The sequence below is a fragment of the Narcine bancroftii genome, chromosome 12, assembly GCF_036971445.1.
Source record: "Narcine bancroftii isolate sNarBan1 chromosome 12, sNarBan1.hap1, whole genome shotgun sequence".
Taxonomy (NCBI): domain Eukaryota; kingdom Metazoa; phylum Chordata; class Chondrichthyes; order Torpediniformes; family Narcinidae; genus Narcine; species Narcine bancroftii.
The window spans coordinates 19,016,401-19,043,064 of record NC_091480.1 but is presented as its reverse complement, the minus strand read 5'-3'; the positions used below and the strand labels follow the sequence as shown (position 1 = coordinate 19,043,064).

At 39.5% G+C, this 26,664-nt stretch overlaps 2 protein-coding genes across 6 annotated transcripts in view; one reads left to right on the top strand and one right to left on the bottom strand.

Annotated features, from left to right (window-relative positions):
• The window catches only part of myh11b (myosin, heavy chain 11b, smooth muscle), a 155,171-nt gene that overhangs the window by 127,205 nt on the left and 1,302 nt on the right, over positions 1 to 26,664 (top strand). For 4 of the 5 annotated variants that reach the window (XM_069905658.1, XM_069905659.1, XM_069905660.1 and 1 more), the window contains 16 exons: positions 775 to 946; positions 2,227 to 2,439; positions 2,700 to 2,844; positions 4,918 to 5,124; positions 6,044 to 6,148; positions 6,441 to 6,593; positions 7,278 to 7,526; positions 8,327 to 8,539; positions 9,925 to 10,137; positions 10,617 to 10,778; positions 11,198 to 11,326; positions 12,615 to 12,703; positions 14,854 to 14,977; positions 18,168 to 18,376; positions 19,388 to 19,496; positions 20,866 to 21,038. In XM_069905658.1, coding sequence (XP_069761759.1) covers positions 775 to 946; positions 2,227 to 2,439; positions 2,700 to 2,844; positions 4,918 to 5,124; positions 6,044 to 6,148; positions 6,441 to 6,593; positions 7,278 to 7,526; positions 8,327 to 8,539; positions 9,925 to 10,137; positions 10,617 to 10,778; positions 11,198 to 11,326; positions 12,615 to 12,703; positions 14,854 to 14,977; positions 18,168 to 18,376; positions 19,388 to 19,496; positions 20,866 to 21,038 — 2,665 coding nt within the window. Of the gene's footprint in view, positions 1 to 774; positions 947 to 2,226; positions 2,440 to 2,699; positions 2,845 to 4,917; positions 5,125 to 6,043; positions 6,149 to 6,440; positions 6,594 to 7,277; positions 7,527 to 8,326; positions 8,540 to 9,924; positions 10,138 to 10,616; positions 10,779 to 11,197; positions 11,327 to 12,614; positions 12,704 to 14,853; positions 14,978 to 18,167; positions 18,377 to 19,387; positions 19,497 to 20,865; positions 21,039 to 23,899; positions 23,933 to 26,664 lie in introns of all 5 variants that reach the window. The other variant, XM_069905661.1, reaches the window with a different exon arrangement.
• The window catches only part of nde1 (nudE neurodevelopment protein 1), a 43,145-nt gene continuing 39,887 nt past the window's right edge, over positions 23,407 to 26,664 (bottom strand). Inside the window, exon 11 of the mRNA XM_069905676.1 lies at positions 23,407 to 23,429. Within this exon, the coding sequence (XP_069761777.1) occupies positions 23,422 to 23,429 (8 nt within the window). The 3' untranslated portion in view covers positions 23,407 to 23,421. The remainder of the gene's footprint in view (positions 23,430 to 26,664) is intronic.

The following is a 26,664-nucleotide window of genomic DNA, read 5'->3' as shown; positions in this document are numbered from 1 at the left end:
CCAAGTATTATTCTAGAAAATCTTCTCTGAATCGTCTGCAACATCACCACATCTTTTTTTCAAATAAAGCATCTAAAACTCTACACAGTACTGCAAGTGAGGTCTTACCAGTGCTTTATACATCCCGCCTCTTATATGCTATTCTTCACCACTGACTCAACCTTAACTTTTAGGGTATCCTGTACGAAGACTCCCGGGTTCTCAAAGTACTACCTCCTCAAAATCCTCCAGCAGGGTCAGTGGACAATCATCTGCGTCCTCTCCCAAGGCAACGGCTCCAATATCAAGGCCCTAATTTTAATCATCATCTCAACCACATTTTACCCCTAACAAATCCATGTCATTCCAGATGAAAAGTTGCACTCTTTTAATTTGGGGTTCAATGAAAATGGAGGGCTGTTTGGGAATGAGCATTTTTCAGAATGCACTGACTCCAGAACACAAGTGTACTTCATTTGCAGACTTAACCAGTCCGATGACCAGCTCCCCCCAGTGGTTATATATAGGATTTACAGAAACATTCTGATGTGACAAAATATTTACAGCTTCCAGTTAATGTAGTATAAAATTGATTTAGCTTCATTATCAATGGATCTTCTCAAAACTAAAAGTACCCCATTACATTTTTCTTAAATTTTTTCTTAATCTCTCCACATATGATCATACTCTTTTGGATTGATAACTATTTGTGTTGCCTGCGATTTAATGTAAACAATCACTTTATGGCCTGTTCATATTCCTGATATTATAATGATATTTCTGCACGTGGCACAGTGCGGCTGAAGAAGGAAGAGAAGACCAGGCAGGAGCTGGAGAAGCTGAAGAGGAAGTTAGAGGGAGAAGGTTCGGACCTGCACGAACAGCTGGCAGAACTTCAGCAGCAGATTGCTGACCTGAAGATGCAGCTTGCAAAGAAAGAGGAGGAATTACAAACCGCAATTAATAGGTAGGGGGAGAAAGACAAAATTCTGAGCAGTTGCTGCGTTCTGGTTCACTTTAAACATTTAAATCCTCCTTCCCACAAACAAACTGATACACCTCTGGTTATGAAGTTGGCTCCTTTTATTGGATAGTGGAAAATGTGTTCTAATCAGTGATCAATATCCACCAGGATCTATTGCCTTTTTATTGTTATTTCACACTATGAATGTAGTTGTTTGATTGAAAATTGAATGTCAATCAAATATTAAACAATTAAATTCACGTTCGGATCATGTCAAACTGCAATTGGAGGTCACCTGATTTTCGAAAGCTGATCTACTTCATAGACATTATAAGCTAACAGCTTTCAGCAAAATTGGATTGCACTTTGTTCGCAGCATTAGAAATTTCAGTATGGCCTGACTCAGTTCAGTAATACAGTATCAATGTCAGCTCTGCACCAGAGTGAGCAACGTCCCAATACATCCATATAATAACAGTTCCACGACCCATACAGAAATATTCCAAAATGTTCACATAATTCACTAGTGGTCAGAACTCTGTACCATATCGAATCATCAGCCCTCGTTTGTCGTCAGGTCATTCCCATGTATCTCAAATTCTGAATCTTTTATTTCCCCCCCACCCCTCTAAGTGTTACAACACAAATCCCTGTGAACACCAGTGGCCTTATCCATCATTTATTCAGCATGGTTTTTCCATTGAATTCACCCATTTTACCCTTCACACTGCAGACCTCAATCTTGCCAAAAAAATAACTTGAGTACCATTTTATCAAATGCATTTTGAAAACTCAAGCATACCAGATCCACCATAGTCAGGGTGAATAAGGACAGCAGCACCTGGGCACTATCTATATCCTCATAAAGTTGCTTAGCTGCACAACCCAAGTATTGAATGTATACTTTGCTTTTCCATCTACATCTTGACTGCAGCCACAGAACTAACGGGAACCAGCTACACCGGGGAGGGGGGGATGGGGGGTGGGTTGTTCACCTTCAGTTCCAGAAGATGTGGGAAGGACGGGGTTGTAATTATAAACCCATTGAATTGTAAAAGCTGGCTCCTTCATCTCATTGTTGTACTTGTTCTTCCAAGCCATGCTGCAAACTATGTTCAATACTCTGACTCACCCCAGGCAGTCTTTAATTGAAACTAGTTTTTTGTGAGAACATAACAAACTTCCAGGCAGAGAGAAAATACTTAGCTTTCCATGTGCCACTTCTCTCTTGCGTTCAACACACACGATGGTTCCTGTGTGTTGACTGAATTTTGTCCAAACAGGCTCGATGAAGAAGCTGCGCAGAAGAACAATGCGCTGAAGAAAATCCGTGAGTTGGAAGCCTTTATATCAGATCTTCAAGAAGATCTAGACTCTGAGAGATCAGCTCGGAACAAGGTGGAGAAACAAAAGAGAGATCTGGGTGAAGAGTTGGAAGCTCTAAAGACGGAACTTGAAGATACTCTAGACAGCACAGCTACACAGCAGGAGCTAAGGTATTTTGGTCCTTTTTTGTGATGACAACACAAAAAAATTTATTAAAACAAAAGAATAATGAGCTGAATATCAAATGATGGAGAGATATTCTACATAATGTTTAGACGATTAAATCTGGATATTTAGCGATCATCCCAAGACACATTTCATCTGCAATATATTATTGATTAAATCTCTATGACAAAATAGAAGAAAAAAGAAATGTCATTGAAACTTAGATGAGAAAACCCAGGTCATTACTTGCCTTTTACATACATAGAGCTAAGAGAGAACACGAGGTCTCACAGATGAAACGAGCTTTGGAGGAAGAGACAAGGACACATGAGGCTCAGGTTCATGAAATGCGACAGAAGCATAGCCAAGCAATAGAAGAAGTTACAGAACAGTTGGAGCAAGCGAAACGGGTATGTGAGAAGCACATTCAGTTAAAACATAGCGTGTATGCAATGTTCCCTCTAATTTTTAGTAGTCAGTGTGCGCAAAAAATCTTAAATGGTGCAAAAAAAATTCTCCCTGTGGTGAGAAAAATATGCGTCCACTGAATGCTTGTGCAAATGTGAACTTGAAATTGTTTCAAGATCATTTCAGCACAGCTGATCTCTCAGGGCTAATAAAACTGTATTTGGCATGTTTTAATAAAATACAAGTATGATTGTATTCCACAAAGAAACGTGTTTAGTTAAGATTTTATTCTATACTTTGAACTAGGTTACTGACCTTCTGTGTGCGCATTAATTTCCTTTGTGCGCTGGTTGCAAAACGTGTGTGCGCACGCACAGCTGAGAGGGAACAACACGTACAAGATACTCGAACAGCATCTCAAATACCATTGGCAAAGCACAGGTAGTATTTAAAGAAAACAGAAAGGAAAGAGTTCATGAAAGTGATTGGGCAAGGATAATGAAACAGTGGCAGTAAAGAATAGAGTACCAGGAAGGGTCAGTCCTGATAAGGGAAAGAAAACTACAAAGAGAAATCATACAAAATAGACATGGTACAAAAAAGCTTGATTTCTAACACTGACAAATATAAATGAGCAGCGTCTGAATGCACATAAAATTCATAACAAGCCAAAATAGATGTAACAGAAAATAATATTATTGCCATGATGGACACACATTTGCTAGGCGATGACTATGCAAGGGTGTTCAGTACTTAGGAAGGACAGGCAAAATGGAAAAAGAGATGGGCTGGTGTTGTTCTTTGTTACAGGCCCAGAGGACCCCAAACCCAGCAGCAATAGAAATTCACCAAGACAAATGTTGCTTTTAATTTTAATTCTCTTTAAACATAAAAATATTAACATTACTATTAACTTAACCCCCTTCTAATTCTAAATGAATGAGTATGTAATGTGTATATGTTCAGGGAAGTTCTTTGATTCACAGTCCAATCTCACTTCTCCAAGTTCACAAGTATCAGGTCATTCTTATACTGTTCACAGAATTTAACATTTATGAATTTTCACCGGGCTCTGATGCTTGAAGTTAAATGGTTACCGCTCAGGAAGGTTCTTTTCAGTTTCAGAGAGAAAGATTTGTTGCTCGTTGGACTCACACAAACTGATTCCCTCCAATCAGGCACTTTCGTGTCTTGCCGAAGAAACTTGCCCCATCATGGGTTTTCCAAATGATAACCTCTTCTTCCAGGTCACCACAGAGTTCCTCTTGCTTCCCTTATTTCAGGAGAAAGACCCTCGCCAGCCATTTCCTCTTGTGAGGACAACAAGGGTTTTCAGAACTCACAACCCGTCTTCACAATGGGGTTTTCAACAAGCCTGCCAGCTTGCCATGTGGCAGCCTCCAAAAGCTACTGCAAAACTGACCTCTCTCTCTAAAAACCAGAACACCTCCCCAAGGCTCCAAACCCCAATCCTTTAAAGATCTTATCAGACTTTGAGACCGGACTGTTTCATTTGCACCTACTTTTGAAATTCTTTCCAAAGCAGTTTCATTGTCTTCACAAAACCACAAAGCTCTTGCATTTTAAATAAGATGTGTTTTGATACTCTGTTTGTGAAGTGACCTACACTGAACCCCCACAATCTCTCTTTTAAAGACATTTTTATATATAATATAACCCGTAACATTCATAAAGAATGAAATTATATCAATAGTGAGAAAGGACAATGGCTACAAAATCAAGATGTCTGGCCAATCTGTAGGAAGAAAGCTTTCCCGGACTGGGGAGTCAAGACACAGGAGAAGACATTTAAGATTGAGCTGAGGAGAAATGCCTTCATGTGAACCCATGAAAAGCTCCACCTCAGACTTTTGAAAATGATTGGAGAAATAGATCAATTTCCAGACACAAAAAGGGAATGTGGAGAAAGTAGGAATGTGAAATGAAGGCGAGGATTCACCAATGATTGTATTGAATGGTGATCAGGTTCACAGGACCAAATGGCCGACACCTGCTTCTGATTTTCTAAATTATTTTATTTATACTTAAAAACAAATTCTCTCTACCTTCTGCAGGCTAAGGCCAACCTTGAGAAAAACAAACAGGCCCTTGAGAAGGAAAATAATGAGCTCTCAAATGAGGTCAGAGTGTTGTCCTCAGGCAAAGCGGAACTGGAGCACAAAAAGAAGAAGCTGGAGAACCAGGTTCAGGAGTTCCAAGTGAAGGTTGCTGATGGAGAGCGTGCTCGAACTGAGCTCAATGATAGAGTGCACAAGTTACAGGTACAATTTGCACAAAGCTTTTGTGCATTTGTTCAAATATTTGTGACAGTAATAGTTTAAACTTGTTTCAATGGATTTTTAACCCCTGTCAATCCATGCAAGTTAGCATTCTTTTTGTGAACTGGTGCCGAGGAGAAATTTTCTATCACATATAGTGTTCAAAGAACAGAGGATGTTTTATTTTGTCAAAAGATTTCAAAAAGAAATCAGTGCACTCCAACAAGGACAGGATGTTATGTGTTTTACCAAGCCACATAGGTCAAGTTCAATGCTTTGCTGAGTTAGATTACTTTGTTTTCAATGCCTTGTGTTAAGTTACCTCATTACCCGTTGAATGGAAAACAAAATCTGACATCTTTCATAACCTATTGACAGCTTGATCATTAACCATTGACCTAATGGAAAGTTCATTCCACAGAGAGGATGTTATCAGCTCTGTTCATCATGTACCTTCCCCGCTTGCTTCTATTTGAAAGTGTTGGATTGTTCATTTATTTATTGTATAGCAGAGGAGCATCACACTCTTCTAACAAACTCAAAAAGTAAAAGCACATGTATTAACTTATCTAGTCATGCAGGAAGTCTTTCTGAAATCTGTCCCATTAGGTTGCCTTCAAACACTATTCAGATGTAACGAGGCAAACTTTGAACTTTGCCACACAAAGATTTATAATCTTCCACCAATGCTCTAGCTTCCTTGTCCAGTTCAGATTCAGCTGAGGGATCCCTTTTCTTTCGTGGGCCAGCTGAAATCAATAGGTTTAATTGCTGAACATTGGTAATGTTTCATTCACACCTGTGGAAGCATCTGTACTTTGTGTGAATCAATTCTTTGGGAAAAGGAGAAAAATTAAGGTGATACACTAGCAAAAATAAATGACATAATTAACTACTTATTTTTATCTTCTCTTTCCAATAGAATGAGCTTGACAATGTTACCTCCACACTCAATGAAGCTGAAGGTAAATCAATTAAGCTTGCAAAGGATGTATCAAGTCTTAGTTCCCAGCTTCAGGACACACAGGTAACAGATATTTTTACTACCTGATTGACAAGCCTATATGATTAGGATAAGGAATGTAGAATAAATAATTGTAAAATATATAAACCAGATTACTCAAATTTTTCTCCTTTCAATCTACATAAATGTTTTAATCATAAAACAACCTCCTTAAAGAAATTTATAATCTCAAAAAGTGAATTCTTGAAATTACTTGGTGTTCTCTTTAATAATTAAATATATTGAATAAAGAATAGATTTTATTATATTGATCTGTTAAGATTTCTCAAGAGGTCCTCTCATTGTTGTTCTGCAGGAACTACTCCAGGAAGAGACTCGGCAAAAATTGAATTTATCCACCCGTTTGCGGCAGTTGGATGATGACAGAAACAGCCTCCAGGAGCAGTTGGATGAAGAGGGAGAAGCCAGGAGAAACCTGGAGCGCCAGATATCCACTTTGACAATGCAGGTACACAGAGCCTCGTCAAATTCACTTGTACCAGTCTACAGTGTGGGGGCAGTTGCCTTGCAGCCGGAAGATTCCATTTATTATCTGCAAGCTAAATTGCAAATTTGTTCATTTCAATGCACATTTTTAACCTGAGAAAGAAAATTACTTCAATTTATTAAGTTGTTTTTAAATTTAAATTGATACACATTTTAAATGTAATTTTTTAAAAGCATGAAGGTAATAGGCCCTTCTAGCTCATGTCACCCAAATAATTAACCTACAACGTTTTGAAAGGTGGGAGGAAACCAGAGCCCCCAGAGGAAACCCATAGAGACACAGGGAGAACATGCAAACTCCTTACAGACAGCGCTGGATTCAAACCCAGGTCACTGGCGCTGTAACAGTGCTGCTCTAACCCCTCCACTAACTGTGCACTTAATTTCTACCCCAAAACGTAGTCCCCGTACCATAATAAAACTTACGAGACACATAGAACAACTTTTTACCTATATTAACATTCTTCCATTAGTTAACACTAACTATTTTTTAAATATATTTAGAATTAATACTTTATACTTTCCAGTTTGTGGGATCCTGTTGAGTGGACAGTTGTCTGCATAATGATGTGTTGTGCTTAAGAAATAACTTGCATTGCATGTTCAGCAAGTTCCATCGTATCTTGTTCATTGATTTTGCTTGTAGCTGTCAGACGCCAAGAAGAAATTAAATGATGATGCCACTACATTAGAGGGCCTTGAGGAAGGAAAGAAGAAACTTCAGAGGGAAATTGAAGCAATCACTCAGAACTTTGAAGAAAAAGCAGCAGCTCATGACAAGCTGGAGAAGACAAAGAATAGGCTGCAGCAGGAGCTTGACGACCTTCTGGTGGACCTAGACAACCAGAGACAACTAGTTTCCAATCTGGAGAAGAAACAAAAGAAATTTGATCAGGTCAAACATCTTTGCAGAACAAATTTTTTGTACTTACCAATTTGAGATACTGGAAATATTCTTTGAAGAGTTTTTACAATCTTATAAACCTTCCTTCATGATAGCTTTATTAAATAAAATATAGTAAATTTTGTTAACCATGCAATTTTTTCAAAGTTTTTTATTTTAATCCATTGAGAACAATCACTTTTTTTCAGTATTAAATTTTAATCTTACATGTGTTATTCTATACATAAAATACATTTATTTCAGGTGCCTTGCAATTCGGCGTGGGTGATCATGTCTCTCCCTCGGTCACGATCTCTGACCCTCCAAACTGTAGTTGTTGCCTCCCCCTGTTCTCCTTCGGTGAAGGCTTCCATTTTTGAGCTGAGACCGTAGTCGATAAGTTCGTGATTATGCAAGGGGAAAAATACTCAAGTGGTTTCCCGTTGCCTTCTTCAGTGGCAGTGTCCGTACTGGACGGGCAACCCTGGCCATTGATCAGCAGATTCATCTGCCCAGCGTTTTTAGTTTTACAATCATAAATTCTAAATTGTAGAATCTGCTTGTAAAAACCATCCACCCTCTGCAATCCATGGCTTCACGTGACCCTGATTGGGAGGCTAAACAGGTCCTACACCTTGCCCAAGGGTGACTTGTCGGCTATTGGACAGAAGGAGCGGCTTGCACCTCCAATTGCTGAGAAATTGCACAGCACCGACACCACAAATATAAAATGCAGTGAAATTAATACCCAAGATTGATCTAAAATAACTTCAGTTATTTGCAGTTAAGACATGTTATCTTCATTCTTTCAGCTACTGGCGGAAGAGAAGAACATCTCTGCTAAATTTGCAGATGAAAGGGATAGGGCAGAAGCTGACGCTCGTGAAAAGGAGACTAAAGTCCTGGCATTGACGCGTGCTTTGGATGAGGCTCTGTCATCCAAGGAAGACCTGGAGAGGGTCAACAAGCAACTGCGAGCTGAGATGGAAGACATTGTGAGCTCCAAAGATGATGTAGGAAAGAATGTAAGTTTACACCTCAAAAGCTTATGTTGAAATTAGGCCCATCGGATAAATGTTTTTAAGGTAAACGTGCCATGTCCTAAATTGAATTCCTTTTGGACCAAATTGATTGAATGATTTTTCTACAACAGGTAATAGGGACTCCACTTCCACAAAATCTTATGCAATTTCTATTAGGAGCTACATCAAAGGTTTACCCGGGGTCTAATTTGGACTGGTCACAGGAGTTTTTAAAGATTACATTAGCAGTTGTTAGAAAATGTATTGCAGTTTCATGGAAATTGGAAACAGATCTTGCATTAGAGGACTGGCATAGTGAAATTCGAAGGGGGGTACCTGTGGAAAAAAATTACATATAATTTAAGGAACAAGTACGGAAATCTTTTTGAAAATTGGGTTCCCATATATGCAAAAAATTGGTGTGATTACCTTGTAATCATATTAGGATTATCAGTAATTTTGGGGTAATCTGTCACTCCCTGGCCTCATCTTATGTTTATTCTGTGTTATTTCCTATTGAAGGTATCATTCACATTTATTACAATTTTTTGAAATCTTTATACATAGTTAAGTGGTGATTAATATATAAATTTATTACTATAGTATTATTATAAAATTAGTTTAGTTCTTTTTCTTCTGTTTTTCTTTCCTTTGGGGTTTTTCTGTTGGGGGGGTGAGAAAAATGGAAAAAGCATGCATGTTTTTTCTTGACTGGATTAATAACTATGACATATGTATGTAATTTTGATTATGTGTAAATAAAATAACATTTGGGAAAAAAAGGAAAGGATGTAAGTGCAGCATAATCAACAAGCCATGCTTCTTTGTAGATCACCTTTCAATGTAATGAAGTGTCCCAGGAAATTTCACAGGAGAATTATTCAGTAAAAGTTCATGCAGAACCACATCAGGAGACAATAGAACAGATCACCAAAAACTTCATCGAGGAGGTAGTGTTCAAATCGGATCAAAGAGAGAAAGGGAAGTGGAGTGAATTCCAGAACTCACCAGTGAAGGCTCGATCATTTGTGATGGCCTTTTTAATTCAGGGATGGCCATAAGGCCACAACTGGAATTCTATGGATACCTTAGAGAGCTATGCACCTCAGGGCAATATTGAGTTAAGGAGTGTGAGGTAGGTAAAGTTCTTGGAACTTGGAAGTAGATCTTGACAGGTGCTTGTATATTTTTCACAAACCTCACCCAGTTATTAATGCCAAGAAAACGTTTGTTCTTTGATCTGTTTGGGAAGGCAGTTTCTAGAGTGGCATAAATTGGAAGTGCATTTTTGTTCTTAAAATGTAATGGGTGCATTTAGGAAACAAAACTATTTTTCCTAGAATACATTGACTCAAATAATTCATTGCCTTTTTCTCTCTGCAATTAAGGTCCATGATCTGGAGAAATCAAAACGTACCTTGGAGCAACAAGTGGAGGAGATGAAGACCCAGTTGGAAGAGCTTGAGGATGAGCTCCAGGCTACAGAGGATGCCAAGCTAAGATTAGAAGTCAATTTGCAAGCGCTGAAAGCACAGTTTGATCGTGATTTGCAGGCCCGCGATGAGCAGAATGAAGAAAAGAGGAGACAGCTTGTTAAGCAGGTAAAATAATCAACCAAAGTTGAATCAGTTTTCTCACCTAGAGAGTGATAAGAGCTGAGTCACCAACAAGACTCGTCTAGATTGAGCAATGGAATTGCCTTAGCAAAGAAGGCTGTGGGCCAAGTGCTGGAAAATGGGCATCCACTGGTCAGTATGGAGGTGGAGGACTGAATGGCCTGCTTCCATGCTCAATGATTCCAAAATTTTTAATTTATTTACAGCACAGTAGAATCAGATCCACCCAATTTCATCAAAATTAGCCTAAAACCCTGCAGGTTTGTAGGGTGGGAGGAAACCTGAGCACCCAGGAAAACCCATGCAGACGTGGGGACAACATACATACTCCTTACAGACAGCGCCAGATTCAAACCTGAGTTGCTGGCACTATAATAATCGTGCCACCCAAATGTAAGGAACAAATAAATTAGGAATGGGGGACAAAAGTTAAAGTCATTACATCAAACTTTGTTTACATTTAGGTTCACGAGCTTGAAGGAGAACTGGAAGACGAACGCAAACAGCGCACGATGGTGGCGGCTGCCAAGAAGAAGCTGGAAATCGACTTAAATGACCTTGAAGGCCAGGTGGAAGTTGCCATTAAGGGCCGTGAGGAGGCCATAAAGCAGCTGAAAAAACTACAGGTGAACGATTTAAAAACATGGATAACCATATAACCATTTACGGAGCGGAAACAGGCCATGTTGGCCTTCGAGTCCGCACTGGTTCACTGATTTTGTGCGCCCTCTTCAGGCAATGGTCCCGGTACTCTTTTTGCAAACAAAGTCTGAAACTCATGAAAAATTCAAAATAAATTATCTCCAGTGCTGGATACTGAATATCTTTCAAATGCAATGTTCATCTTTCCTGTTGTCTTTGTTTAATAAAAACTATTATTTTGAATTTACCACTGTCTGGCAAGCCTTCCACTTCTGTTCCTATGTTAGTACTAACAGGGTGTCAATTAGTTCGAAACATTTGTTCTCCATAATAATTGACTGTACGCATAAAGGGACTGATAGTTTGAATAGTTCAGTTAAACAGTTTTGGCTTCATTCAACAGGCCCAGATGAAAGATTACCAGCGTGAACTTGAGGATGCCCGCAACTCCAGGGAAGAGGTCCTGGCCCAGGCCAAAGAGAATGAAAAGAAAAACAAGAATCTGGAAGCAGAGCTCCTCCAACTCCAGGAGGTAAACATCAGAAGATGAGCGTCGCCAAAGTATTTGCACTTTTTCCTCTTTAATCTGAATACTCCTCTTCATCAGGCATTGCAGGACTCTCAGTCAGATAGGATGATCATATTTTCCCCAAATCGAATCCAGGAGTTCAGCGAGACAGTATGCCTGGGAAGCAAAGATTGTATTGCACAATGCTGTTTCCTGTATTTCAAATATTGCAAACTGTAAATGCAAAAAAAATAATAATTTGCCCAGACAGGAAAACTCCCCATCAGATACAGACCCCTTTTAAAAATTATAAAAGGACCCTTTTCAGACTAATACCACCATCATGGCTCTTTATTTGCCAATAAATGATGTAGGTTGTGCTGGATACAGATTCCCATAATTGAGTATTACATTGCATTTCCCCGTATCCGAAGTTCTGAATACTGAAAACCAAACTTTTTTGCGGCACCAACATGACATCACGTTGAAAAAGATTTGTCACCCGACTTGCCCATGTGGGGCTCTGACGCTCTGTTGGCACCATTTTGATAACAGGAGTTCTCGTGCACTGTACAAAGATATCGTTGAGAATGGCAAAAAGGTCTGCAGCTAGCATTATGGATGTCAGTGGGGGGGGGGGGGGGGGGAATAAAAAGAGGAAGTTCTGGTGTTTGGTGCTACATTTATCTCATTTTATAAGCAGAGATCAAGTTTTTTGATGCATATTAAACATTTTATTTTATGCCCGCAAAGCTTGCCTTTTTTTGTTGTTGTTTATCCGCTGATACAAGTATTCTGCTGATGCAGCAGAGCTGCTTAAAGGGATTGTTCCGATAACTGAAAAACATCCGGTCCCAAGCATTTTGGATACGGGGAGACATACTGTGGTTGTGCAGTCTTCGGTCTTTTCTCCTCAACTCCACCCATGTCCATCGCGGATCTTCCCTTCCCTGCATCCTACTTCCAAAGTTTAACTTTGCTGCGCCTTTAATAAAAGCGACTGAGTGTGAATCTCCAGCTGATGGTGTATGTCATAAAGGTCCCAATCTATCCATGCCAATCATTTTGTGCTGTACAATGTGCCCTAATGTCCTGTGGCTTCCCATGAGCCCTGCAATGTTTACTGCCTTCAAACATTTTATCCAATACATAAAATGTATAATATTAATGCATAATAATTAAACCCGAGAAAGTAGTTAACATTTAAACGTTCAACCGGAGCATTTTTATATGATTATCGCAATAATGGCTCGAATGTGTCCTTGGATTTCTTCTGTTGTGGCAATTAATTACTTCCCCCTTCTTCAACAAGGATTTGGCAGCTGTAGAACGGGCTCGCCGCCATGCTGAACAGGAGAAAGAGGAACTTGCTGAGGAGTTAGCAGGCCACATCTCTGGAAAGTACGTATTGAGAAGATCCTCATTTCTTTATACTCCTGCTAAAAGGCATTGCTATTGATCTTTTAAAACAATATATTCTATTGAATAAACGAACAGCACAGAGACTGGTCCTCGAGACTATGACACATGCACCGAACATGACTGCAAAACTAACCTCAATCTCTTCTACCTGCATGTGATCCATCTCCTTCCATGTTCAGGTCCCTGACTAACAGCCTCTTGAACACTTACTGTATCTGCTTCCACCACTACCATGGGCAGCATGTTCCAGGCACACACCACTTGATGTTTAAAACAAACTGCTTTAAACTCCAACCCACCCCTCTCACCTTCATATACCTCCTTTAGTATTAGGCATTTTGACTTTGGGAATGGTTGCTTGTTTCATTGCATTATAAACATTTTCAGACTCTCAATTTTCAGAATTAGAAAATAATTTCAATTGTCCTGAATTCAGAATTATCGCTGACTGTCGTGAGAAGTACAGTAAAACCCTGGTAACCGGTAAATTCAAGTAACTGGCAAAAAAAAAAAAAAAATTAAAAATTAAAATAATTAAGAATAAACTAATTGGTAAAAATACACAAGTTACTTCTCTGAAGTAACACAAACATTTGGTGAGGATGGGAGCAAATATTCAGCCAGCAGATTTCTTTAGTCAGGCTTTGCTCGTAGCAGCTGTTTGAATAAAGTTGTGTGAAACAGCAATGGCGTCGCCCAGGATGAAGAGCTGGTTGATGCCGCTCTCTATTGGGAGATTCTCTTCAAGTGTCCCCTTATCTCCGCTTAGTAAGAGTCACCCCGGTCAGAGACTATCTGTAAACTGGGGGGGGGGGAGGGGGTTAATTATCAATAATGTTTTCAAAGAATGTGACTGAAAATAAAGTAAAATGCCTTAAAGCAGGGGTGTCAAACTCAAATTCACAGAGGGCCAAAATTAAAAACTTGGACTAAGTCGAGGGCCGAACTAAATATTTATTGAAAATTTTCAACAACATCTGCGTGTTTTCTCTTCTTTCAACATATGTAATGTTAAACTTTTTCTTATTAAAATAAATGTTTAATAATAGTTTTGGATAAACTCTTTCCAGAAGCATTAACAAATGAGAAATAAAACATTCAATAAATAATATTTCTCTTCGAGGATTTGTCAAATGTTGCTAGTGTGCTGTCGAATAGTAAAATCTGAGGGCTATTGAGAATGTGGGAGAATAACATGATTCCTGAAACAATCAAATGGGTGACTGATTGTAGGCATGAACTCTAGCAGGGTTATTTGCCATGCCCTTTTTCCATTGGTACAGATATCCTTTGATTTTCACATTTTTCAAGTTTTATGCCTAATGAGCTTGTATCCAGGTGCAGGACCATTTTTAACCAGGAATATATTTATCACTGTGACATGAAACTATTGGAAGATCGTTTTATCCTGAGATTAAAGTTCATAATCCTTACTCAGGCCTGTGTGCGGGAGGGCGGGGTTTGCGGGCGATCAGGTTGGACAACGACAGTGCAGGGGCATCGGCTCTCGCTGCAGGGCGGCATCTCGGCGGATCAGCGGCCCCGTCACCGTGAGTCGCGGATCGGCCTGCGGCAGGGAGGGGGAGTGGGCAACAGTCCTGGCGAGGTCAGGCCCGAGGCCTCCGGTTCTGGGCGCTGGGAAGCGGCCTTGGCTTCCCCTACACCGGCCAGGCCCCAAAACCAGAGTCCACGGTGAGACCCTGCAACGTCAACAGAGGAGGTGGGGGCGATTAGCAGGCTGACGCCAATGCATTCTGGGATTTGTTGTATTACTGTGTATGCGCTATACTGGCGCGGCGGCCAGCGGGCCACCTCTAATACATTTTTGAAATGATCTTGCGGGCCAAATATAATTATATCGCGGGCCAGAGTTTGACATGTGTGCTTTAAAGTTTATATATTCATGCAAGTGAAGTTTGTTCAGTGTTAGTATTTTTGTCTTTTCAACTGTTTATTCTTAATGCAGGTGTATTAGTTAGTCATTACACTTATCTGACATCTACAAATCCCCATAGATGCGGATACCAGGGATTTTACTGCAAATGACTGTCATAAAATGAGCGCACAAACATTGCTGAAGCACTTGAGTTTGTGGCTAAAATTCACCAGGCATTTAAAAAACCTTACAGGTCCACCCTAATGGATGAGAAACGGCGTCTCGAGGCAAGAATATCACAAATGGAGGAAGAGCTTGAAGAGGAGCAGGGTAACATGGAATCACTGAACGATCGTCTCAGGAAAGCAATGCAGCAGGTAAGGTGCTGAGAAACAGACTCATAGAGTCTGTCATCCGGTGGATGTGATCCCATAAATCAGGTCATTGCCCAGACAAAGGAAGTTTTCAAATTTAGTTACTTGCATCTAAAGGGCGGCACTGTTAGCACAGCACTGTTACAGCGCCAGCGACCAGGATTAGATTCCAGCACTGTCTGTAAGGAGTTTGTACATTCTCCCCATGTCTGTGTAGGTTTCCTTCAAGTGCTCCGGATTCAACCCAAACAAAAGTGGGAACAAGATCTAAACATAAAGATAAAGAATGAAACATGGGAAAAGCTATGCTCCGGAACTAGGAGAAATACAATAACAACACGAGGTTACGCATGATACTATATAATTGGTTACACAGGCTATACACCACACCCCAAAAGTTAAATAAATGGGACCCAACAGTATCAGATATATGTTTTCGCTCTAAGAAGGAAACGGGAACAACAGTACATGCAATTTGGGAATGTGAGAAAGTGGAAAAGTTTTGGGAAGATCTAAATCAGGTATTAAATAAAATCACAAAAAGCAACATACCAAAAAATCCAGAGATCTTCTTATATTACTTAGAAGAAAGAACTAGGCCTCGATTTGGATGGAGCACAAAAAAGATTTATTATGATAGCCTTAGCTGTAGCAAAAAAATGTATTATGTCAACCTGGAAATCAGAAGAGAGCCTGAGAATACAGCAATGCTACATAGAAATGAATAAATGTATTCCATTGGAAAAAATAACACATAATTTAAGAAATAATATCACAGTATTCGAACAAATTTGGGAACCATACATGGAACACAACAGAGAAGTCCTACTGCAGACCTCCACCCCCTAAAATGACAGAATGAGAAGAAGACGAAATGAACTGACCCAGTATGTAAAAGTAGATGACATCATTTTCTTGTTTAATGGGTTTATTGTATATGTTGAACGTTTAGTGGATAGGAAGGAGGGAGGGGGGGAAAAGGGGAGAAAATGACACTGTGTATATTCAAGAGGGAAAGTTTTTTGGGTATTTTGGTCAATATAGTTCATAGTGTGAAAAATTAAAAATTTTTAAAAGTGCTCCAGTTTCCTCCCACCTTTCAAAATAATAATGGAGGCTGTAGTCAATTGGGTGTCATGGGCTTTAAAAATTCAACCATTGTAACTCAGAACTCAATCAAAACATTAAGATGCCACACTCAGTCTATTTAAAAAGTGAGATGAAATTTCCAAACCTCTCATCAGATTCAAAAGTCTGTATATTCCCATCGTCAGGTTGATTTGTACTCATTCATCAGTAGTCATTTTTAAATATAGACCATTAGACCACACATTTCCTCACTCTTCAGAGCAAATGCCCAGAAATTGCAGTCCGCTTCTTATATTTGGTTAAACTGCATTGTGTTTTAGTACTATTGTGCCCATTTCCAGTGAAACACCTGACCATTGGCATAAATTTGGACAGGGCACTTAGAGATGCTATTCACAATAGGACAGCTGATGTTCCTCCAAGCATCATTTGCCTATCAATGCGACCTACCAGCAGAAAATGGAGCAATAATGTTGATGGTTTTATTTTAAAAATAAAAGTCCACGTTAAATGCACACAAATATCGGCAGAACTCCTCCTGAACTTTCAAGGTGTGTTACTTACTGTGGAGTTAATTCCTCCTCAGTAAGATTTCTATTTTAAATTTGGGCATATGGCACAGTAGCAGGCCCTTCCAACCCACAAGCCCGTGCCACCCAAATACCCCAATTAACCGACAAAACCCAACACCCAACCCCAACCAACCAATTTTCCCCTGCAACCGTGTCTGCCTGTCCCGCATCGGACTTGTCAGCCACAATCGAGCCTGCAGCTGACGTGGACAATTACCCCCTCCATAAATCTTCGTCCGCGAAGCCAAGCCAAAGGAAAGGAGGAGGTAAGCCACGCAGGCACGAAGAGAATGTACAAACTCCTCACCGACAGCGCTGGATTCGAGCTCAGGTCGCTGGTGCCGTAATAGCATTGCGCTGACCGTGCCGCAGAGTAAATACTGCACAAGTTGAATTTTGTTTGTAAGATCTAAATTAGTTGTCCATTAAATTCCATTTTAAAATATCATTTGTGGAAATGCCCTGAAACACCTAATTAATATACAAAATGGTAATTGCTGTACCAGTCAGGCAAACCCATTTAGTCTCTGATGCTATCATCTATTAGTTCTGTACAGGATTACAAGATGATACAAGTGTACAAGTTGATGAGGCACTGATCACGTGGATGGTCAGAGGCTTTTTCCTCAGGGCTGAAAAGGATAACACAAGGGGGCATAGATTTAGTGCTTGGGAGTAAGTACAGGGGTGAACGTGAGAGGTAGGTTCCTTCCCCCGCCACACACAAGAGTGGTGGGTGCATGGAATGCACTACAGGCAACAGTGGTGGAGGCAGGTACAATAGAATCTTTCAAGAGACTATTAGGTACGTGGAACTGAGAAAAATGGAGGCTTATACAGTAAGGAAATTTAAGGCAGTTGTTAGAGTAGGTGACACTAGACAATATTTTTCAGGTTTGCTTCCTGGCGAAAAATTGAGGACGATAGAAAACTTCAAGCTGAACACAAGGATAATTTCAGATTTTATGCACCACGTAGGAAGTTGGAGAAACATTCAATAACTTATTGAATTTAACATGTTTAATTGCATAATGATGCTGACAGATTGTGTTCGTTCAACTGTCTTGAAAATGTTTTGCCGCTGATTTTCTTTTTAACTCAGCATCTGATGCCTCTCATGTCAGTGTCCAACAATGGTTGGCCAGCATTGAGGGATTCCAGTTGCCCTAGACCACCTTTCCATGGTTAGAGTGTCCTGGTGAAACCTTTTACCATGTTTGTCACTGACCACACCGAGTCAAATGCAGAAAATTAATTTTCAAGGACATGTTGCACTTTATGGTCTTGTGTGCTTAAGTAGATTTAAAATAGGTTACATCTTTAAAAAACAGTAATTGGAAAATTTAATGGTGTTTTCATGATCAGCATCCCAAAATCCATGTGTTCAGGAAGCAACATTTTCATTGTCCAGTGTGAGTTGAAATCTGCTGTAGGTTTCTATGTTCCATAACAACAGCTTTATTGATAGAACCAATACTTTGCTGTAATTCTTGTTATGTTTTCAACATCTTATGAAGAGTCTTTAACTTCAGTCTGAACAGTTGTCCAATGAACTGGCTACTGCGCACAGTGCAAATCAGAAGAACGATGGGGCTCGTCAGCAACTTGAGAGGCAGAACAAAGAGCTGAAGGCCAAGCTCCAGGAAATGGAAGGCAGTGTCAGGTCCAAATTCAAAGCAACAATCTCATCTCTGGAGGCAAAGGTTGCCCAGTTGGAAGACCAGCTGGAAGTAGAAGCAAAGTAAGTGGATTTGGTTGTCCTGATGTTATCTTTATTTGCAGGTCATCCATGAAACAGTAAACAATCCACGCTCACTTTGCCTTCTTAGGCCGCCAGTGTTATCTTGCTACCAGAACCAATCAATTCAAAAGGCCGAGGTCCTATGTGGCAGCAAGGACCAGTACAAAGTGAATTCTATTGCATAATTGCCAGAACAAACCCCACAAACAAAATGGTAGCAAAGCTACGACTGTAAAAACACAAAAATTCTGGAGAGGTCTCGCAGCGTCCACAGGAGGTAAACAAATATATATATCAGTTTCAGACCTGAGCCCTTGATGCAGGGATCTATATCTTTACCTTCTGTGGAGGCTACAAGACCTGCTGAGCTCCTCCAGTATTTTTGTGTGTGTGTGTGTGTGTGCGGGGTTTTTTTTTAAACTACAATCACAGAGTCTGCAAACTTTAGTCTTTCACTCCAAATCGTTGCAGTAGCCAGTTCTCAAACTTGAGATGCACCTGCAAATTAGAAACAGTCAACTCGTATATTGTTCTTTTAGTATTCTGCGTATTGACAGTTCACCTATACCACCTTCAAAAAAAAAACAGGACATAAAATGAATATTGCATTTCAGACAAGCGCCATGTAAATAAGTAATGACTGGCAGAAATAATTACAACTGCCTTGGTGCCCATAGATCATTTAAGATTCTCTTGTAATTTGGTTTTTGAAATATCATGGGATTAAGCCTTGGATATCCCGTGTGTGGATATTTCACAGATTATATATCTTGGATATTAAAAGAATTCATGCATTTATTTTTAACAAGACAACCCAATCATTATCAAACTCTGAATACTAAATTGTTCCTTGTTATGTTAGGAAATCTTAATGGAATTAAATAGATGCAATTAAGTTATCAACGGGACACATTTTGCAACTGCCACTGATATAGCAGGTAGTATTTACCAAATTCTCTTATTCCAATCTTGTGTTCTGGTCTAATTCAAATTGAATACCTTGTTCTTCAGGGAGAAACAAGCAAACAACAAGGCAGCTCGTCGTACAGAGAAGAAACTGAAGGAGGTCATGTTGCAGGTGGAAGATGAACGAAGACATGGAGAGCAGTATAAAGAACAGGTGCATTGCCAAACTTCCTCCCAAAATGGGAACCAACAGTCACTCTTGCATGGCCGGCACAGTTAGCACCACACTACAACAGCACCTGTGATTGGGGTTCAAATCTGGTGCTGTCTGAAAGGAATTTGTACATATCTGCGTGGGATTCCTCCGGGGGCTCCAGTTTCATCCCCTTTCAAAATATAGCAGGGGTTATAGGTCATTTGGGTGGCACAGGCTGGTGGGCCAAAAGGGTTTTTACCATGTTGCATGTCTAAATTTTAAATTTCATGGCCTTATTAGATCCTCAACTATTTCCAAGAACATTACCCTCTGACAAATTCAGATCATAATCATTGCTCCCATATTTTTTCCAATATCAGAAGTTGTTAAAGATTCTGAATTCAATAAATTCCTCCAGCCTTCCCTTTTACCACAAATCCCCACTGTTATTCTCCAACTGCTTAAAACCATGTGATTTTCCAGTTCTGATGGAAAATCACACCTAAAATTTACCAGTTTCCTTTTCCAGGAACACTGCCTGATATGCTGAGTACACCAAACATTTTCTGTTCATTTTTAAGATTTTCAGGATTCGCAATTAGTTGAAATGTAGTATCATTTGAGTCAAGAAATCGAGGAAGTTGGTCACACTAACCCTCAGGCCTATTCTGATATTCAATAAAATCACAGCTGATCTTTTAATTTAGACCCAATTTCTGACACTAATCCTATTTCTCCTCGTTCCCATATTATCTAAATATCTATCAATTTCTCCCTTGAATACCTCAACAGTTCTTGGTAGAGAATTCAAAATGTACTCTGCTCAGGGTAAAGAAAATTTCTTCTCAGCTCTTTCCTGAAAAGATGGCCCCTGACTTTACAACTGTGACCTCTTGTTCTTCAACCTCCCACCCAGAGAAAATGTAACGGTAACTATAGAACTAACTACATGGCATGAATATTTTTGCCTCTTGTAAATTGTGCCTTTTTCCCCCATAATTCATTGGGGCATTTAAAACTGTACCAGAGTCACAGTGTAGAAACAGGCCATTTGTCCACACCAATCAAGTTGCATACCCAAGCTATTCCCATCTGTTCATGTTTCTAAACATTTCCTATTCATATATCTCTTTTGAATATTTTAACTCTGCAACTTCCTATGGCAACTCATTCCATGTACCCACCCACTTGATGTGGAAAAAGTTGCCCAATAGGTCCTTTTTAAATCTTTATCCTCACCTTAATCTTATGCTCTATAGTTTTAGAGTCCCTTATTCTGGACAAAAAAGGTTGACCATTCACTTGATCTATACCCCTCATGATTTTATGGACCTGCATAATTCTAGTGGTTCTGATGTACAAACTTAAAATATTTCATCCATTGCAGGCAGAGAAAAGCAATTCCCGTATGAAACAGCTTAAACGGCAGCTGGAAGAGGCAGAGGAAGAAACCCAGCGGATCAATGCATCTCGGCGGAAGCTTCAACGGGAGCTTGAAGAAGCCACAGAACTGAATGAAACCATGACCCGTGAATGTAACACGCTGAAAAACAAGCTGAGGTAAAGTTAGCCAATCCACAGTGGAGTTTCAGGGTCATCTTTGCAGCACTGATAATTTTCCAAGGCTTCCCTCCAAGCTGATTCTCCATCACTGACCCTTTGCTGGGTGCGACTGGGATATCTTGGTTAATGGATATAAACTGGGGTTTTCCTGAATTTCCAACAAAATTAGAGTGGGTGGCATTTGAACAGTTACAGGGAAATTCCTAGCCCAGAACTTTCCTCTATTAAAGTGACAAGATTAAAATATTGTTACATGAAAATCAGGTATTTCAGGCCAAAGGATGTTATTGGAGGGAAATGAACAAGGGAGATCAGCATACTTTCCCATTATCCATTTGCTTTATTGGGTAATGTAGATTTTGTGTGAATTTTATTTTGCCAGGAACATGCACAGGAATTTAAATTCGACCCTGAGGGGCATTTAAACTCATATTAGACACACATGTATACATCCTTCATGATCATCAAAGGGGCTGTGCCTCTGCTAGTCCACGGCACAGCATGTACCTCAAAGCCACGTCAGAAAAGGGCTGCTAATTTTCCTACTTTGGGAATCTCCTAGAATTGTTTCCTGGTTCCAAGAGAAAGTGTTTGCCATTCATTTCAATGACAAGCTCCACCGACTCCTCTGCTTTTTCTGATGAAGCTAAAGTGGGAAATGGAAGGCAACTGTCAAATTTCAGCTCGGCTCCCTCACTGACTGAACTGTGCGATTCAATGTGAGGGTTCAGATCAACAGCTAAATCAGGAATAAAAGATGATGGACAACATCCCTGTTACAAGTGTCCTCATCTCCAGTGACTGAAGGTCAGGGTTAGGACACAAGAACAAAAAATAGTTCTGTGAGAGGAGACCTGAGCAATTCAACAAATCCAGTCTAAACTGAGAAAGTGGGGTCCAATAAAATATTTTGTGTCATTCTCACCGGAAATAGAAGTATTTACCTGGCATTGAAGGCAATCAGAAATTCTACCAGTCTTCAAAAATGATTTGCTAGGGCCAAACCTCCATCTTGAATGAGACACATCTGGAGGCATGATGTCCTCAAAAAAAAAATAATTTGCTTCGAACAGTCATGTGAACAAACCTCTCCGCTAAAGTTTCTAAAATCAGCAGGCCTTCTTTGTTCTACACCCAAAATATCCGCTTCCTTAAAATATGTATAAACATTTATAGATGATTAATCATCTTTTTTTGATTTGTACTGGGAAGCTTTAATTGCATATGTATGAAAAATAATGGAATAATTTTAAAGTGGGGAGGAGAATAGTTTTAAGTATTTTCTTTCTTAAAAATTGTAAATTAAAAGTATAACCATAATTGTTCACTTACTTTATCCCATTCTAAACTTGGAATTATATGATTATATTGAGTTAACAATCTTTTCCTCAGAAATGAAGCCAGAATAAATGTTGAATAGATCATTGATAAGATAGAATTAAGATTCCTTTATATATAAAAAAGGGATTTTAAACTTCAATTTTGACTTCTGTGATATGATCAATAGTAATGATCCACAGTTAAACCCATCTTTACCTAGTTCATCTCTACTAATAAAGAAAAAGGAAAGAGAAAAAAACCTTTATAATCTAACCCTTCCCTCTAAACAAGGTTAACTCGTATAGCTATGAATCAAATAACAGGCAGGGAGTCTCCGAACACCTTAAATCTTCAAGCGAAAATAATCCAAGAGTGGGCCCCACATCTTTTCAAATTCAAGCTTTACATCTTTGATGTTGTATCTAATTTTTTTTCCCCCAAACTCTAAGACATGATATCGTGTAACCAGTGAATGAGTTGGTGAAGAGTTATCTAGCCATCAGCGAGGTGAAAGTTAAGATTCTCTTTTGGGTTGAAGTCAAGGATACTTCCTCTTCTTGAAAAAAGCAAAATAAAGCAATTAAAGGGCATGGTTCTAATTTTAAGTATTTTGATTGTGAAATGTCATTCTAAAACATTACAGAAAAAAAGGCACCGCAGGGAGAAGAAATGCAGGGGGTGTCATCGTAGCCATTCTTTCCAATTGTTTATTACCTCATGCCAAAGAGATATGGGTGAGAGGTCACAGCTAGCATTTACAACCACATGGGATGAATATTAGCAACCAAATCCATTGGGAAATTGAAAGAAAATAGCTTCACTATTTTAATTGATTAATTAATTGATCAGTAATATTAAAATAGAGTCACAGGAATTTTATAAGGGGGAAAAAGGAAGGCAGTCTATGAATGCCTTTGGGCCACTGTGCCGATATCAGGATACCAGTAAAAAGAGTCCAAACTTGGTAGGTCACTGAAGTCTGCTACGTCGCCATTACCTGTCCATTCCTAGTTGGCCTTAAGTGATCAGGAGACGCTTTGAATTTACAATGATCAGCACGTCAGGCTCCTACAAGAGACAGAAGATTGAACTACAAATCGCAGAGATTAAACTTTCACGCAATCTCAAATATATAAAATGAAAATTCATATTCGTGAGGACATTTATGTTCCAGATGTTTTTATTCAGAGGCATCTCAGTTTTTAAAAATCATTGGATTAATAATTTATTGGTCTAATAATCCTATATTAATCTAGTTCCATGAACATTACATCACATGTACTAGATACTGTAAAATAAGTTGCCATATTGAAAACCTCAATGGCTCATGAACAAGGCACACACATCTGTGGAAAGGTTTGGATAGCTTGGTGGAGATTCCATTTTTCAGCTATCACTGCAAAGTAATGGTTGTTAGATAACATCTCTCATTTGTAGATTGGGTTAGCCAATTTGAAATGGGATGCGATTATTTGCTTTAAAATTGTTCATAATGAGAATTGTATGTAACCATGAGGGAAATTTTGTCTTTATTACAGAGGTGCACATGAGCCTACTCAATGAACGTCCAGGTACCTCCCAAACCTCAGCTATGCAACTTTCCATATTGCTCAAATTTCCAACTCATTTTATCCTTAAATACTGACAACAAATTTCTGAAAACTTTGAAGATTGAGGATTGACATTAGAAAATAACATGATCTAAAGGAAGAAGAGCCACAGGGTCTGATTTATATATGACAAATTAGTGAGCATACCAGAGGAATATAAATCTTCTCCTGTGGTTTTTCATTTTATTTATACCACATGTTACATAAAATAGGAATAGACTGTAATGTTTCAACATTAATGGTGCTGAAATGGCAATTACATGCATTTTCTTAATTTTAAATATCTGCAAATAAATTTTCATGAAAGTTATGTAGCATGTGGTAAAATCAACAATAAAATTCTAATGGATTGTTACCGAAGAGCTTAATACTTTTAATACTGCTGTGTTCAATGCAGTAGAATGTGCTCTCAAGGCTGCCACTAACCATTGGGCCAAACCTTACACTGCCATATCAGCCAATAGATTAGTTAGCCCGCGCTGGCGCAGAACTTATTTTCCTCCCTTCATTTTGGAACTGACTTTTTGTTTTGTTAGTAGATACAGGTGGTGCCACAGATTAAGTTACTCAGGATGAAATGATTGGATTGTTCTCCATTTTGCTGATCTTTGGGAGCACACCCTTTCTTTTGTGGACCGACAATGCATGACCATTGAACTAGCTCCCACAAACTCCACAGCAAACATCATTGCATGATATATCCATGCAATAAATAACATTATATTTTCTATCCCATTGAATTTCTTCAAAGCGCAACTTTGCGGCAGTTAAGGGTTTGACCCTTTGCTTTATTAATTTCATGTTATAAAAAGTTGTCATTTTCCCAGGCCCTTTGAGGATTATATGAGCATTGTATGAAGTGAATATTCACATCATTTCGATACAATTATAATTTTCATTTGTATTATTCAAATTATTGGACATTGCCTGATGATTTGGTGGAGGTGACCATTTTTGAAATTATTGCAATCCCCCGCTCCTCAAAGGGTTAAAGAAGCATCTGCCATTTAGGACGCATGGCTAAAGTTTGTTCACTGAAATGTTATTTAAAGACAAACAGAAGGGGGAAGAAAATATTAACTTAAAAATCTTGCATTATATACGTTTCAATTTGTTCGTACACATTTTAAATGTTCTACAGTTCATGCAAGAACATTGCAACCAGAAAGTAAATATAATTATCTCCCAGTCATTCAAAATCAACTCTCTGGACTCACTGATGCTCTTTTTATAACTTCACCTCTGGAGAGAATTAAACTGCTTGAACATGGGTTGACTGTGAGAAACCAAAGCCCAATCTCACCATTGAAACTCCTTGCATGTGTAGTCTTGAACCAAGACAATATGCATGTTCTACAGTTCCTGTAGTTGAATGCAGCACACCCCAGGCACAGAGTGACAACTGGACCATTGCAGTTTTACCATTTGATTGACGGTAAGAATAGCTGTTATTCAACTGCAAGGGTTAGAAACTTAAAAACAAATCTCCATCCTGTCAAGTCTCCAAGGTCAACAGGCAACAAAAGACATCAAGCCCTCAGTTTTAGAATCCTTCAGAACAGGTTTTAAAATGTGCTGCACCATTTCAAAACTACTTCACATATAAACAAACAATCTACCGGCCAACTCCAAGGTACACCTTGGAGGATGCAGATGCTAGAATCCGAAGCTAAACGCAACCTGCCAGAGGAACTCAGTGGGTCAACCATCATCAGTGGGAGAAAACAAATTGTCGACTTTTGAGCCATACCTCTTTAGTGAGTCTGGGTAAATGCTGTGGAGAAACCTGAGTAAAGAGGACACGGTGGGAGGGATGGGGCAGGGGCCCCCATTTGGGATTGTTGAACAGGTTGAGGAGAGGCATGACGGACAGAGGCAGAAGATTGGCAGATGACAGGCAAGAAAAACCAAGGGGTCAGGTGAAGGAAGATCACTGCTCTGGCACCTCTCTCTATCTGCTACATTGATGACTGCACAGGTGCTGCTTCCAGCTGCTGTGCAAGCTCATCAACTTTGCCTCTAACCACCCTGCTCTGAAATTGACTATTTCTGGCTCTTCTCTCCCCTTTCTGGACCCCTCTGCCTCCATCACAAAAGACAGACAAAATATTTTCTACCATCTGCAAGGACGCCGTCCCTCTCTCCAAATCTTTCTGCCTTCACCACATTTGCTCTCCAGATGTAGCAAACATTCTTTTCTGCTGTGGTCAAGCATCATTTGCCACATTTTCACCTTCTCTCAAAGTTCTGCTCTTATTGCCCCTTCCTCCAAACAACAGGGAAGGGGTTCTTATCCTTATCTTTCACATTGAGCACAACATCTTCCGTCATTTCCTTCAGCTTCAATTAAACCCCATCAGCACACACCCCTATCTGCCTTCCACAGAGATCGCTCTGTGATCCCCTTGTCCGCTCATCACTTGCTCATGCGCGTCCTCCCTCACCGCCATCCTGGCTGCCAAACAGCCTTTCACGCGAGGTAAAAATTCAAATGCACCTCTAACCTTCTCCAATGTTGCTTTTTCAACATCAGTGAGACCAAACTCAGAGCATTTCTCATTGTCCAAAATGCCATACTGAGCCCCAGATTCCATGCCATTTCATTCCCATAACGGCCTCTCCACGGTTGAGTGAGGCCTAACATAAACCGGACCTCTTATTCCACCTGGGCAGGCTACAGTCCAATGGTATGA